Here is a 15,504-nt window from a genome sequence, read left to right as displayed (position 1 = left end):
TGCGTTGTAAAAAATTCGTTGTAACAGCATGCGTTGTAAAAGCATGCGTTGTAACATCATACATCCCAAAAAAAGGGTCTGTTTTCACTGTAAAAATGTGGAGTGTCCACATTGCGTTTTGGACCGTTTCCTGTCACTGGCACTAGGCCTACCCACACAAGTGAGGTACAATTGTTTTGTTTGAATCTCTTTTATTAATTTGAAAACAACGAGAAAAGAGCAACAACACCAGGCAATAGGCAGCATTAGTCAGGCAAAAATACAGGGTATACAGCGGTGGTCAACATTGTAAAAGTATGAAAGATGCAGCACGCCACTTGGCTCCCCAGAACAAGGAAAGCAATAACAAGAATAACAAAAGTGTGGCATGACTGAGATCAATCCCTACCGACTCCGGTAGCGTACAACATCCTATTTAAAACAACATAGAAGCATCGTCATCATCTAGTAACAAGCTCACCAAGGTCCTACAGCTGCTAGCTGTATAGCATGCAACCTGCAACCAAAGATTGAGGGGGAGCCCCCTATTCTGCTGGCCTGTGGAGAAAGAGAAGAACTAAGAATAGCCAGAGCAAATACTATAAAGAAAGAGATAAGGGAAGAGAAGAGGAGGAGGAGAGAGGAGGTGGCACAATACCCCGTGTGTGTTAACAGACTGTGGCTGAGGGGGAAAGGGCCCCTGGAAAGAGCCCCGGGCACAACCACCCCAAGCATGGACTGCCTACCCGAACCCAGTTTATTCTATCGCTTCCTCATAGGATTCCCCCCTGGGGAGCAGAGGGTCCTCAAATAGCTGGAGGGTCCGTAGGCAGGGAGGGACAGATCAAGCATGTTCCAGTTTAGATAGATGTAATACCAAGGGTTGCCAAATACGCTTGAATTTAGCTTTGGTGTGAGGCACCATTTTTATCGGGAGACTTAGGGGAGCACAGAATTGTAGAGCAACTATGATCTATTGACTTTTGATGCATTTCTGCCTTCCAAATATAGGACAATATGTAAAAACAAGTCAGTTTGAAAAATGTCTAACATTCTAGTATGGGTACCCACCATTTCGGAGATGTGCAAATGGCTACTGTTTCTTAACTCTATATTTTGTTCCCATTTCGGAAATACATCAGTGTCTTTCATACCGATTTTTCAGAATACTTATTTATATTCCGTTAAACCCGATCTTTGTGGCTAATTAGCTAGTAATTTCACCCCGGCTTGTGATATAAAGCGTTTTATGCTCAATAATAATGAAAAAAACTGTGTAAACTTTACTCTTTATAAATAAAGATTATATGCTTCTGTCTGGGGGAAAACCACAATGAAATCCTCTCACTTCAGTTTATCGGGATTGCTTACACTGTAACACACATACAGCGTCGGCTATTGGCTGCGTTTTCTCTACACAAAAATATGCAACAATACAAAATTCAAGCGAAATTGACATGATATTTTTTCTGGTAACAAGGAGTCTGCAGAAGTGAAAAATCACCAAGGTCAGCAGTATAGGCAGTCCAGGCTGGTGGAGGTGGCCGCTTACCAGGGCCTTCCAGTAAAATGAAGCTCAGGCAGAGAGCATCTCTTCCTTCTTTCTGCACCCCTCCTGCCTTTTTCTGTACCTCTTTTGCCTCTTTGTGCACTTCTCCTACATCTTTTTGCACCCCTCTTGCCTCTTTGTGCAACTCTCTTGCCTCTTTCTGCACATCTCTTCCCACTTTCTGCACTACTGTTTCCTCTTTCAGCACCTCTGTTGCTTCTTTCTGCACTTTTCTTGCCTCTTTCTGCACCCTTTGTGCCTCTTTCAGCACATCTGAGAAAAATGTCCAATCTAAAACCATAGGAAACAGCTCACATGTTGTTTTCATTCAGCATTGCTTTTTTCCAAACATCGTTTAAATGGATGAATTCACACTTAAAAAAAAAACAAACTTTTTCACCCTAGGAGTTTCAGTGATTTGGACAGAATCACAGGATGTTGAACCGATGCAGAGACTCGAACCTAGCTCCATACTTCAGTAGGCGGCAGTTCTGGTTACATTACACGCCGCTCCTTCTCTCCTGCAATATGCTCTCCCTCACATTTGCCTCCCATTTCACCTTTGCATCATTCGCCCGCCCACCCCAAAAATAGCTTTCTGGGCCACGCTCCCTTTTCGGCCATTCCTGTTTGTTCCAACTGATAGGCAACATTTGAGGGATATGTTGCCTTTCTGTGACCCCCTATCTCCTGTTACCCCCTTTGGTTTAAATGTTTCATTTCTCCACCGTTATCCTGCATGTTCCTCCCCACATTTCTGCCATATTGTTGCTTGTAATTTTACTTTATGGCACTGCTGTACCACAGGTGAAAAAAACAATTTGACAAAGCCAAAACATTTGGGTTTAAAAGTTCTGCCTCACCACTTTTAAAATCCATGAACCGCCACTGTAATATAGTACATATTTTCAACTGAGTCACCTCAAAGTTTATATAACCCATAACACATTGAGTGCTCCTGAGTTGAGGCTGAAGCACTGCAAGTTTGTCCCCATTTCTCAGTGGGTCAAAAAGCGTTAAAAATTCAAGGTCACCCAATCCTTGGCCTCTCTGCAGAGCGCTTGGAGCAATGGTAACTTATTCCAGATGCTATTTTTATTCTGTGCAAATGTGTGTGAAGGAGGTACACAGTTGTCACTGACGAAATACTGACAAGATAAAAGTAAAAGAAAACATCAACCCATCGCTACATTAAAAAAAGATACGCTTAGTAGTACAGTATTTATTTTAATGTAAACAGAAAGCAATTTATGCTACATTCTAAGAAAAGAAACATCTTTGTTTCTGCGACCTTACACACACTTACGCCCACCCCTGCCACCCCAACACACACTGCAATTGCGTAGTGTGTGTCTCCATCATAAATCAGACCCAATCCTAGTTCAGCATGAGTTGCCATACACCCACCAACTACCTCTGCATCACCTACTCAGCATTTAGGTGCTGTGAGTGTTATAGCTGCTTGTCCTCTGGGTCAGCGGGTGTTATGCAATACTAAATTTAAAGCTGGTTTCACTAAAAGGTTGAACTACAATTCCCAAAAATACAGTAAAAGGGTCACTAACAAGCCTGGGCTGGTTCTGCAACAAGAACCAAGGTTGGCGCTGCCAGGCCCTAACTGCGGCTTTCCTCTTGTCATGGGTGGGTATGGAAGGGGATCATACCTGCAAGTCTATCTGTAAATTGCATCCTGGAATATATGGACAGACCAGGCCCATTTGGGCTCATGGTCAGGCTGACCTATAGGGAAGTGTATGGGCTGTTTGCTGGCTATTTGTGGGCTTGTTTTATGTCTGGTTAGCTGTTTTTTTCATTGATATCCCTGATAATACCACAAACATTGCCTGCGGCAAGCACAAATGCATCCATACCTTGCAAAACGCCTATAGAACATGTCTTTCCAAGTTCAAAACTGTTCTGATTTGCAACTGGGGCCACTTTTCGCTGTGGTGGCTACTTGTATTTTGATTCCTATTTTCTCTTGCAGTCCGGCACTCTTTGGGCCGTCACACAGTGAAGCCCCTGAAAGGCTAAGCATTAACTGAAACAAGACCCTGGGGTTTCCTGTCACATGAGTTAATCCAGTAACAGGGCTAAAGATGATATGTGACATTCTTGAGAGCCTATAATTCCGTGTTATGCCCTCTTGCAGACACTTTTGGTTTTCTGAATGTCATAAAAGTGAGCATATGTTTTCCAAAGGAACAATGGTAGTAGACCAACCAGGGACTGAAGAAAGAGCCTGGGAAGTGGTGCAGCACCGTTGAGGATTCAACATCTGGGGGTGGTTAACAGAGTGGACATCCTTTACTGAGTAATATGGAACATGATGGTTATAAGACAGAGACAGAGCTGTCTGTCAAGGATATATCACCCGGACCAGGCGGTACTACCAGAAGAAACTAAAAGACATCTAAAGGACAGTTTTGGGTGCCCCTGCCACTGGCGATCAATTGGAAAGGAACAAAGTCACCAAGGATATGGGCACTCTCTTACAGGTACTAAAGGAGGAGGAGTTCTCTGCATTGTATGATGACTTAAAGAGGCCACAAAAGTCTTTAAGGAGGTAGGTATTTTGGGAGACACATGGAAGATCTATGGAACAGATGCATTTACATTAGAGATTGGTTTCACTGGAACAGCAAAAGTTTATTTTTCCGAATTCTGAAGACCTGGAAAACCACTCAATAAGAACGAGTGTGCAAATATGGGTGCAGGGGGGAGCTGGGAAAGTGGAAGGTGATGGTACTGAAACATTTGGCAGAAGCTCTTGCTGTCCTTTCTGTGCAGGAGGGATTGAAATTAAGGGGCACTGCATATTACACTTCAGGCCACAAAGAAATTTGCCTACAGCTATTCCAACACAAGTACATCATTTCCAGTTGAAAGGTAACAAGAGCCGCAACATAAACATAAGAATTCACATTCAGTTAACAGAAGATCCTTCAAATGGGGAGTCTGCTCCATCTACAACCAAGGTATGGCAGAGGGAAATGTCTCAGATGAAGTATCATTGATAAGGAGAAACAAATGGTGATCAAGAAGCTCAAAATGGTCAGCATAATGAAGAATTGGTTAGGTCAACCTAGTAGAAATAGCCATTGGAAGACAATCACTGAAGTGGCAGGATTTTGGAGAGGCAAATCAAGAGGGTCTTCCATGGGACCAGATCCCAGGTAAGGATGTGAGAGGAATGCTCCCAGAATTGGTCTTCTGAGGAGTGTGCTGGAACTAGGGGCTCAGTGGCGGGCTGCGTTCTGGCAAACATTCCTGGTCAATGGTTAGTCCGGAAAGGGGTTGTGAAGCCGGCTATACTTTATTAATTTCACTTGTCTGGATTTCCTCACTAAACCCTTGTTAAGAGCGGGGGCGAAATTCCCATATGGAATTCCGTGCTGCCCGATCAAGAATGGACTGGTATTTTTCCTTCTGGTTTTTCCAAGTGCGGGAAGACTGGGCCTGATTTTACTGGGAGGAAAAAATGGGTGGTAAAATCACTTTAGCCTTTGGCTTCAATAGCAACCAGGCCTTGTTCACTTGCCATGCTTGACTTCACTCCCCGGCAAGGAGGAGCAGGCAATGTTCCCACCTGCCAGGACTTTTGTTACCCCTCCCTTTCCTACCCTCTCCAACCACTCCCTCCTCCCAGCCAAGCACAGAGGCCCCTGCTCCAATTTACTACCTGCTCAGTGCAGATAATACATGGGAGCATTGATCCTTACAGAATTAGACATTTTGTAAAGTTTACACCTGGGAAAACGGAGTCTGCACAGTTATTCCCTATTCTCCATTCCATTGGGTTTATTAGTACTGGTGGGATGTTAACACATTGTACCAATAACTACTGGTGTTGAGTTTTTAACCTGCCAGTACCATGCAACTCATAATGAAGATGTAAGTAGCAATTTCCGGGGAACTGCTGGAGAGAGTGTGGGTGGGCAGGTCTAGAATTTGGTGTATTATTGAGGGGAAGTGAATATGAACTGTGGGGTAAGATTGGAAGTAAGGGGTGTGGTTTCAGGGGAGACGTCACTCTACACTGAGACTCGGGTCACAACCTGACTGCAACTCATAATTGCCAGCCTGTTGCAGGCCTGGATGATGCAAGGATAACCTCTAGCAGAAAGTTTGGGGCACAGAACCTAAAGATGATTACGATAATGCCTTGTGATGTGAGGGGATTATTGCTCTTGGCAAGAGAGTGATTGCTCTTGGCAAGAGAGTGAATGTTCTCCATTCCCTGCTGTGTCTTGGAGGAGAGGCGGTGCCCTTAGCTCAAGTACTCTTCTGAACCAGCAGTTCATGTCAGCAAAGTCTAAAACAGCTGTGGTGGGGATACTTTTCTCAGAGCATATAGGGATTTCCCTCCAGGGCTCGTTGGCTGATAGATAGGAGCATAGTGTGTTCCAAAAAGTAGATTGTGGAGCAAAGATACATAGTTGTTGGTGGTCTATGTCCCTACCTGAGAATAAGAGACCTTTCTTAAAACAGATTTTAGTATTCCCTTCTGGTCAATGTGTTGTAGGTGAGAGCTGTGGGCCTGGTGTCTAGCAGAGATTCAGATAAGCCTTGGCAGACGTTTGGTGGTCTTATTGCTTTCCCAGGTGGGTAGACAATGGCTAGATGACATAGCATTGGTAGAGATCTGGAGGGCTCTGCATCTTACTTTGTTTTAAGGCACACAAGTCATACACAACAAGTGATTTTGTATTCCTGTTTAGGAAATTCCGCTTACTTTTGACTAAGGCTGATCATGTGAATATTTCCTTGTCCCAGAGAGGGGAAAGACAATACTTCAATCTCTAGCTATGGAAAATTATTTTCGCAGGGAAGACTGGTGGTTCTTGGAGGAGGCCTTGAAAGCTCGAGGGTTGGGAGCAAGATCTTCACTTTGTTCATGGGTGGCTATTAGGATGGAATGTTGTTCGATTTTGAGCAGGATACAGGAATTCAGGTTCCATTGGAGTTGATCATAATTTGGTTTCCAGTGGAGTGATTATCTTTGGATGGATGTTGGGTGTGGTATGGATGGGCCAGGCAGGGACCCAAAAGGTTATATCCTTGGTGCTTTTGGTAGCCAATTGCACAATACTCAGTAAGTGGGTGCACCTCAGACCCTGGATTATCTGATTGAGTACGATAGATTATGGTATGCACTGGGAATGGAGAATACCACAGTTAGGAGGGGTCCAAGTAGCTATTTGAGAAAATGTGGCGATTCCCTACAAAGAGTTGACCAGTCCAAGAACACTCAAGGCCTTAAATATTCTGCCAAATTGGTGCTGATGGCTTAAACAAAGTATCTTTCATTGTTGAGGAATACAGAGTCACCAGGACTGGAGACTGCTCACAGTTTTGGAGGCTGAAATGAGCTAGATCATGTGGAAGTAGGGATGAGCTCACTGATTTGAAAGAGTTTGACTCCACAGGTTCTCTGGGATTAGGGTAAGAAAGTGGGGGGGGGGGGGGGATAGACAGGCTCGCTTGCCGTTGTTGCCATGTTTCTTTTCTACTTTCTGATAAAACCAATACAACTCTACTGAAAACTGAATCTACTAACTTAATCATATCTGCTGGGCTTCTTTTAAGAAGACATTGTGCAATTACAATAAACACATGATGTTGAGGACTTTTGCGGCCAATGCCAAAGTAGAGACAGTGAGGTGAGACACCTGAAGCCCTTAGTAACAACCAGTTAGCTATAGTCTACAAAACCTAAAGAAAGCTGAATGGTGAAATACGAGAGTACCAGGAGATGAGATGGGAAGCTGAGACATGAACAGAAAAGTTAAGAAAAGGCTGACTGGACATCAACACCCTTATGAACAGTCATATAGACTGGTAGTTCTGGATGGTAAAGTTACATAATAATAGAGGAATACAGGGGTGACTTGAAAGATGCCTGATACTGTACCGTATTTCTGAGCACTGGAAACGGTTTTGGTCCCATAACTAATGATTTACTACTTCGCCATGGCTCCAGTGAGTACTGCAGCCAGCACAATCTCGTGTGAGCTATACCAGGGCTCTTAACACCACAAGAAAACTTCTGGAAGCAGTTCAGTGGGAGCGGTGAATGCACATGCCAATGCACATTGGTAATAACAGCTGCATTGTTATCCTACGTAACCTTAGCAATGTTGTGAACATCAGTCGCTTGTCCGCGTGTGATGTCTAAAAGCTGCACAGTTTGTCAATGAGACAAATTCTCATTTGCTGTGCCCAATAAAGAACGCCCTAGCTGCACCACAAGAACCCATCTTAGCTTCAGCATGGGTCTGTGATTTAAAAACATCCTTTCTCATCCAATTTAGAGAATATGGTTGGGCAGACAAAATGGGAAGGCACCAGGATTGGAGAATTGTAGGGAGGGAGATTAGAGGGAAAGACACAGCAGAGTTCTTTTATTGGTCATATGTTCGCAATGGAGGGGTTTGTTTTTTGACTCCCTGTTGGTTTTGAATGTCTTTGATCCAGTACTTGAATCATAGTTTCAGTTTTCATCCCTGGAAGCTTGCTGGGTAAACTTATTTTTCTGCATCTATGGAGGAAAACAAAAGACTACATTAGAAGTTCGTTGCTGGTTACGGTCCAGGCTCAATCACCACCATAACATACTGCAGAGACGATTAAAGTACTTCACCCTTAGGTTTAAATATTAACTCTTAATGTCATCCTGAGGTTCCTGTCAAGTATATTACATCTGAAGTTCTCAAACACCACATGAAATTGTCTTCAATTACACACTCTTCACTCACAATCCTCATTACTAGTCAAGTGGGTGTGCCAACAGACAGCATTGTTGATGCCCCTCAGTCCCAACTTGAAATGTTACCTGCTGTTTCAGTACTAGGACTCACTCCACACACTGGTCTCAAGCTGTAACTCAGTTTTTAGCTCCAGTCGCCCCTTTATTAACCATAAACTGAGACTTCCCCATGTAGCAGAACACATATTCATTTGGATCCACAATAAGACCAATGGTCTGGAACCACTGTCTACAGAAGTCACAAGGGCATTACACTGCCATATTCTACATCGCATCTTGTGTTGCAACGCTGGGCATGTGCCCAATTCAGACAGATTATTCGGTCTTACCCTCAGCATCTTCATGGATTAAGTGGCACTCTGTTTTCTGCGGAGAAAAGACACAGATTGTCATGGGCAATGATGATAGGTAACACATGCTATTTCTCTCTCTGTTCACTGGCTACTCACTAAAACCTTAACCAACGGTACATGTATTTTAATAATAATTGACATGTCAGAGTAAAAATGACTACAGCCACTCTCAAACATCTTTCATTCCATAAGGAATTCCTGAAGCAGGTGAAATAAACAGGCAATAGCACCCAGGAGAGAGACATTGAAACAACACTAATAGCCTTTGCGTTGTCTCTTTATGCAAGCACAATATTGAAAGTCATTTGTTGCATTTTCGCACTAGGAATACTGTTACACCCCAAGAAGCTCCTACTAAACCCAGTCTGTAATTAATGCTCTAAAGAGCACCCTCTAACTAAGAGATCTTACACTTCTTAATTGATGTTCCCAAGCCCAAAGGTCCCTTTTGATTAAGCCTAACTCACATGTAGATTCTGTAAGGACCCTCAGGACTGAGGAGTAATCCAAAGCATCAAACATAAAGTGCCCCAGACAGATTATCACTTGCAAACTTCCTGCATCACCACGTGGTCTTCCTTCATGTCTATCTTAGTAGGTCTATCTCAGTAGTAGTGTCATGCAGAACCTGGGAGAATGGCTTAATGACAAACTTACTATGAGTCATCAGATTAATAAGGTGACCGCTACTTGTTTCGCATCTCGAAGTGACTCAGCAAGATTCTTTACTTTCTCCCTACTTCTGCCCAAAGAACCATGGTCCAGGCCTTGGTCATTTAAAGACTTGGCTATGGGAATGTGTTCTATCTGGGGGTGGCAAACACTACTTAAACACCTCCAGATCATTCAAAATACTGCTGCACTGCTTTTGCTCCACTCTCCTAAACGCACCCCCACAGTCAGTATACTACGAACCTTACATTGGTTACCCATTGAGTGCATTTTAAGGCATTGCGATATATGCACAAATGCCAGTCAAATTCCAGACCTGCCTATCTTAGAGCCTTGGTGTCTCTATATTCCCCCACATGGTTGTTGCACACTAGTCATATGAGGTTGGCCGTAATTCCTAGAATTGGGAAATCCCACCAAGGAGGTCGACCAAGACTCTTAAATGATCAACCTCCAAGACTGAGGGAGTTTCAGTCACTCTCTCTGTTTTTCAAATCTTTAAAAACATTGCTGTTTCAACTTTCGGAATCTTCCTAACTCTGCTTTTTCTTTTGCTGGCATTCGGGCTTGTTCTATATGTAATTGAGCCAAGCGCTGGGAAACATTTTCAGATAGCCATGTGCTTTACAAATTACCCATGATAATAATAGTTGTCCACCATCTTATGTCCTTGATCTATACACCTTTTCTAGGAGGATGTATCATGTTCCACTGCACAGCAATCAAAGATTGGGTAAGATAAACTCAGTGCAAGAATCCACATTGTACATTTTTTTCTTTTGTGGACGGAAGTATCTCCAAAGGGCATGGCCTAATAGAATGAACAAGGACCCAACACTAGAACGTGGAAAGGACTCTCACAACCTCTTTCAAATAACCTATAACCAGGGGACATTCGCACCCCATGTGCAAAACACGAGTCCTGTCCAGCATTGCCATGTTTTGAGCATCAAGCGTAGTGAGTGATAGTCCCACTGGAGATACCTGAACTAAAATGTCTTGAAGTGTTTATTACTAGAAACAGTCTTAGTAAGTCTGTACAAATACTGAAGCAATTAGTCAAGAATCAAGATCTCTTATAACATGCTTTTAAAGACTTTCTCTAAACTGAAACGCTCTAACAATTTCTGTGATCCCTCTCTGACCAAGGCCCTCAGTACCCATATATATCCCTATTGAACAAATTTCAACATCTCTTTCAATCAAAGTAAATTTTCTTTCTGTACTAAAACTGTACAAGTCACACCCCCTCCCCCCACAGATCTCCCCAACTTCCTATCACATCACAGACTTTCCTCTCATAGCTAAGGTAATAGTGAGCTGCACTGAATCTAAGTTAAAAAGTACATTGACAATCATCTCCTTGATGACTTACAATCTGGATTCAGATCTGGCCAGAGCATAGAGATATCAATGCCAAAATTAAAACAATGCTTGCGGGAAACATTCTTTACCCCGCAGTCACAACAACGACCTGCCTTGACTCGACTGCGATGTTACTGCACGTTCCTTTGACCCTCAAGTCGTTACAGCGACTTGCTTTAGGGGGCGTGTTGTTGAACTGTTGTTGAATTTTTAAGTCTAACACCTTTCCTACTGTTGCGTTGGCTAGAGTTGGAATATTAATTTATACTGTTCCATAGTCCAGCGCCCCCTAAGGCAAGGCCTTGTGTGGTAAAGTAGCACGTGGAAATGGGGAAAGTGTATGCAGGGTTCTGTCTTACAACCCCTGCCTGCCGATTCTCCATGACCTGTCAGCAGCTTTTCACACTACCAACCACAAAACAATATTTGATAGCTAGGCCTTGAGTACAATGCTCTCAAAGAGTTTACCTCCTACTTTAGTAATCATTCACTCACATTAAACTAGGCACCCTCACTCACCTGGGTTTACCCCAAGGTTCTATTCTTGCCCCTCTACTCTTGTCAATGTATACTTTGAGGGGCAGATTTACAACTCTTTAATGCAACGCAGACCAGCAAGCAAAGTTGCTGTGCTGCATTGTGTGAAGGGGAAAAAGCAGAAATGCACCATATCTACTAAGATATGGCACAATTCTGCTGCCTCCCTGGGCACTGTGTGCTGCCTAGTGCCAATAGAGGCACCATTGCACCATGTTTGTGGTTTTCTCTTTCTGTTTGGCCCACGTGGAAAGAGTAAATAATGAGGAGAAATACAGATATTTCCCCTCGTTATGATTCACTGGGGAAGATCTAGCATTTTGACCCAGTCACAGGTTTGTAAATCTAGGAATTCTCCAAAATTCATGGGTGGATGAATGGGAACACCCATGCTCCATCCAAGGAACAACTTCCTTTACAAAGTAACGCAAGGCAGCACTATGAGTTACCCGGTGTTACTTATTATTTACTAAACCACACAAAAGGGCAGGTTTACCAACATTTTCACCATTCTCACTGGTATACTAAAAATATGTCTCACTCCTCTGAAAGCTGCCCTCCACTGCAACTCATATTGTCTCCGGCAGTAACCACTGTGAACAGATCTGGGCCTATAGACTTCTAACGTCATTGATTCCCAATTGAAGCAAGGTCAATATTCAAAACTTTCTGTCCACTCCGCCTCTCCTAACTACCCCTCTAATAATCTATAAAACTCTGTTGGCTTTTTTGCCTCCAAAATTCAGAAAATACCCTCATTGGGACCCCCTGAGTTAAAAAAGAAAAAAAGTTACTTCATCGTGATTCGATCCTCCTCTCGCAGTGCATCCGATACAAATTACCAACAACAAGGTCCTCTCAGCCTGCAATTATTTTCACACTGGAATAAGTCCTACTAGAACGAATCCTGCTCCCTCACTATACTTTAACACATTTCTTATTTTTCTCTTATTTTATTTGTAAATTTTTTGCATTCTTTTAAACAGTTTATTTCCAACTACTTATTACAATTCTTTACATATGTTTTTTTCTTTGAGGAATCTTAAGCTATACCTGGAACAGTACTCCAGGATTTTTTTTTTTTTTAAACTTTATTTTCCATTTTTCTCTTACAAAAGAAACACATATATATGCACATATATATGTTCGTACATCATTTCGTTATCATCGATTGTCTCAATATTCCAAAACAACGTCTATTTTTGTACATTAATATCATCTACTATCAAGTAAAAAGGGTCATTTGCGACATTTACCGTACATCATGCAAGGGTACCTCTGATGTAACCTCCCCCTCATTTATAATAACAAGAATTATCAACAATAGCATTCCTCTTCCCAGAAATCGACATGTTACACAGCAAGATTCACTGATTTGTAGACATAACAATTCTGACATATGTGTGTGTTAGATCACCCTACCCCCTCAGGAGTTATGCCATGCTCTAGTTGGGTTGCAGAGTCCTGTCGAAGATTCTTGACATATGACTTGTATGGTCCCCAGATATCTTTGGGGCGAGATACCCTGGGCATCATGCTGGCAGAGAGCTCACTGTTTACATTGCAGTAGGCGAGACTGCGTAACCAACCCTGTACATTTGGGGCAGTTTTCCGCCCCCAGTGTATGGCCACTTCTCTCTCTTTACATGTTTATTCACATTTACTCATTGACATAATATTATAGGTTTAATCTGTTGTTGTGCTACTTTTTTGTTTAAATTTGTTTATTATATTTCAATTATTTAGATACAGTTAGGCAGTATTTCGTATCTGAATTACATGCATATATATACCTATATGGTTTTGGCAATTGTTTTACATAGGTAGTTGTCTTTGTACAAGTGTGCACGGCATTCTACGGCTGCGGATGCAAGGGGGTGTGAGTACTACTCTTGAGTGATCATGGGGTTGTGCCCATTGTATATAACTGCTATATTGCTTCCCTGATATGTGTTCGCTCTGACTCGCTGTGCCCGTCATCGAGCCTTATCGGTATAGTTGGTGCTGTCTGGGCTTGGGGTGTCTCGGCTGGTTCTTCCTGTGCGGTTTGATGATGGAATTGGTGTACGTGTTCCTTTTACTTCCTCGTCCCGTATCGCTTACTCCTCTGCTGCACCCCATTTCTTAACCACACCCACCCAGGCCTCCACTGGGGGTACCGCCGAGGCTCGCCAGTACATGGCTATTCCTCTTTTTGTCAGGAGTAGTGAGAAGGACATGAATCAGGGCTGCACTTTATCAGATTTCCGTCTCCTGAACACGCCCAGTGCGCACGCTTCCCATGAATTTACCCCTGGGATATATATGGTTTCGCGGAGCACCTCATGAATGTGATCCCAGTATTGCTGTAGTGTAGGGCACCCCCAGAACATATGTTTGAAGTCCACTACAGGAGCCTGACATCGGGGACATAGGAACTGCATATCTGGATAGAAGCGTTGTAGGTGCCCTGGCGTTAGGTACGCTCTGTGTAAGAGGTTACATTGTATGTTTTTAAAGCGTGCGTTTCTAGAGACCTTTTCTGTTGTTGTACTACTTATGTTTATTCTATTTATTTATTTTATTTAAGAAGTTTTATATCGCGCTGGTCTGACCCGAGGGTATCTGAGCCCTTTACAGCAGATACATTGCGGAGATTCACAACAAACAAAACAAAAGAACGACACATTAACATTGCAGGACACTGGTTGGGGGATCTGCTTCGTAGTCTTGGGGACAGGGCGTTGGAGCAGAGCGAGGTGTCTGCTACCCCGCTCCGATTGATCCTATGGACTCCCTAGGGAGCGGTTGAGGAACAGGATTTTGAGTTGGCTTTTGAATTTTACAAAAGAGGGAATGGTTCTGATTGTGAGGGGGAATAGAGTTCCAGATTTTCAGCGCGCTTCCGGCGAAGGATCGTGCCGCAGTCTTTTGTTTTTGAGTTTTTGGCGGGATGAGTAGGAGGGAGTTTGAACTTCTGAGGTTCCTGGCCTGACCGGCTTTTTTGAGTTTGGCCGCCAAATATTCGGGTATGCCGGTATGTAGGGCTTTATGAGTAAGGCAGGCTGTTCTGAAGCTAATCCGCATTTCGACTGGGAGCCACTTGAGTTCTCTGAGTGCAGGAGAAATGTGGTCGAATTTCTTGATTCCGGTGACCATTCTGGCTGCTGCATTCAGAGTTGTTTTGATGGGAGCCAGATGTACTTTGCAATTCCTGAGAGGACTGCGTTCCCATAGTCCAGTCTTGACATCACCAGTGTTTGAGTGGCCTGTTTAAGATCGCTGGGTGGAATGAAAGGTTTTATTTTGTTCAGTAGTTTAAGGTTAAGGAAAGCGCTGTTGGCCGAATTCTTGATGTGTCTGGTCATGTTCAGTTTCGGGTCTAGCGTGATGTCTAGTGATTTGACAGTGTCAGCCAGGGAGAGATTCCCGTTGAGCGCATGAACGGCCTTTAGCCATTCCGCAATTTGAGGGTTCTCCTCCTTGTTCGAGATGAGGAGTATCTCAGTTTTGTCGGGGTTTAGTTTAAGGTGATTACATGACAGCCAGTGTTGAACATCTCTCAGTACGTCATTGAGTCTTTGAATGTCTCTGAGGGAGGTGGTTTCCAAATATATCTGAGTATCGTTTGCGTAAAGATGGAAACGGATGTTGGCTGTTTTGAGTAGTTTGGTGAGAGGTTCCATGTAAATGTTAAAGAGTTTCGGGGAGAGCACTGAGCTTTGAGGGACTCCCTTGTTGACAGGGTGGATGTTGGAAGCAAAGTTTTTTATTTTTATTTTTTGAGTGCGATTGTGCAGGAAGGAGGAAAACCATTGGAGGACCACCTCGCCAAGACCGGCTCTTTCTTGGAGAGTCCTAATGAGGAGTTTGTGGTCTACCGTATCGAATACTGCCGATAGGTCAAGGAGAATGAGGAGGCAGCATTGGTCAGAGTCTAGTGATTTGTGGAAAACGTTGATGATGTTGAGGAGCGCAGTTTCTGTGCTACAGCCTTTTCTGAAGCCAGATTGGTGGGAGTCCAGGAGGTTGATGTTGTCCAGGTGTTGGGTTAGCTGTTGGAGTACGCATCTTTCTCTGATTTTGGACAGAATGGGAAGGTTAGATATAGGTCTAAAGTTATTCAAATCCGTTATGTCAAGGCCGGGTTTTTTGAGCAAGTTTGTGACTTGTTCTACTTTAAGGCAGTCTGGAACGTCTCCCTTTTTCATGGAGCTATTTATTATCGTGCACCAAAACGGTGCTAGGGAGCGCTTCAGCTTTTGGTCAGTAGGGGAGGAATGGGGTCTAGGACATGAGAT

The 15,504-nt window shown here is 43.3% G+C and overlaps 1 protein-coding gene across 5 annotated transcripts in view; it reads right to left on the bottom strand.

The window, feature by feature from the left end:
* Positions 1-298: 298 nt before the first annotated feature.
* SNED1 (sushi, nidogen and EGF like domains 1) overlaps positions 299-15,504 on the bottom strand; it is a 3,096,442-nt gene continuing 3,081,236 nt past the window's right edge. For 4 of the 5 annotated variants that reach the window (XM_085634426.1, XM_085634427.1, XM_085634428.1 and 1 more), the window contains 2 exons: positions 8,627-8,663; positions 299-8,069 (listed from right to left, as the gene is read on the bottom strand). In XM_085634426.1, the coding sequence (XP_085490552.1) occupies positions 8,638-8,663 (26 nt within the window). In that variant the 3' untranslated portion in view covers positions 299-8,069; positions 8,627-8,637. The remainder of the gene's footprint in view (positions 8,070-8,626; positions 8,664-15,504) is intronic. The other variant, XM_085634431.1, reaches the window with a different exon arrangement.

Source organism: Triturus cristatus, chromosome 11, assembly GCF_964204655.1.
Source record: "Triturus cristatus chromosome 11, aTriCri1.1, whole genome shotgun sequence".
NCBI lineage: Eukaryota > Metazoa > Chordata > Amphibia > Caudata > Salamandridae > Triturus > Triturus cristatus.
The sequence above is the reverse complement of the archived record's forward strand: the minus strand, read 5'-3'. Positions and strand labels throughout refer to the sequence as shown.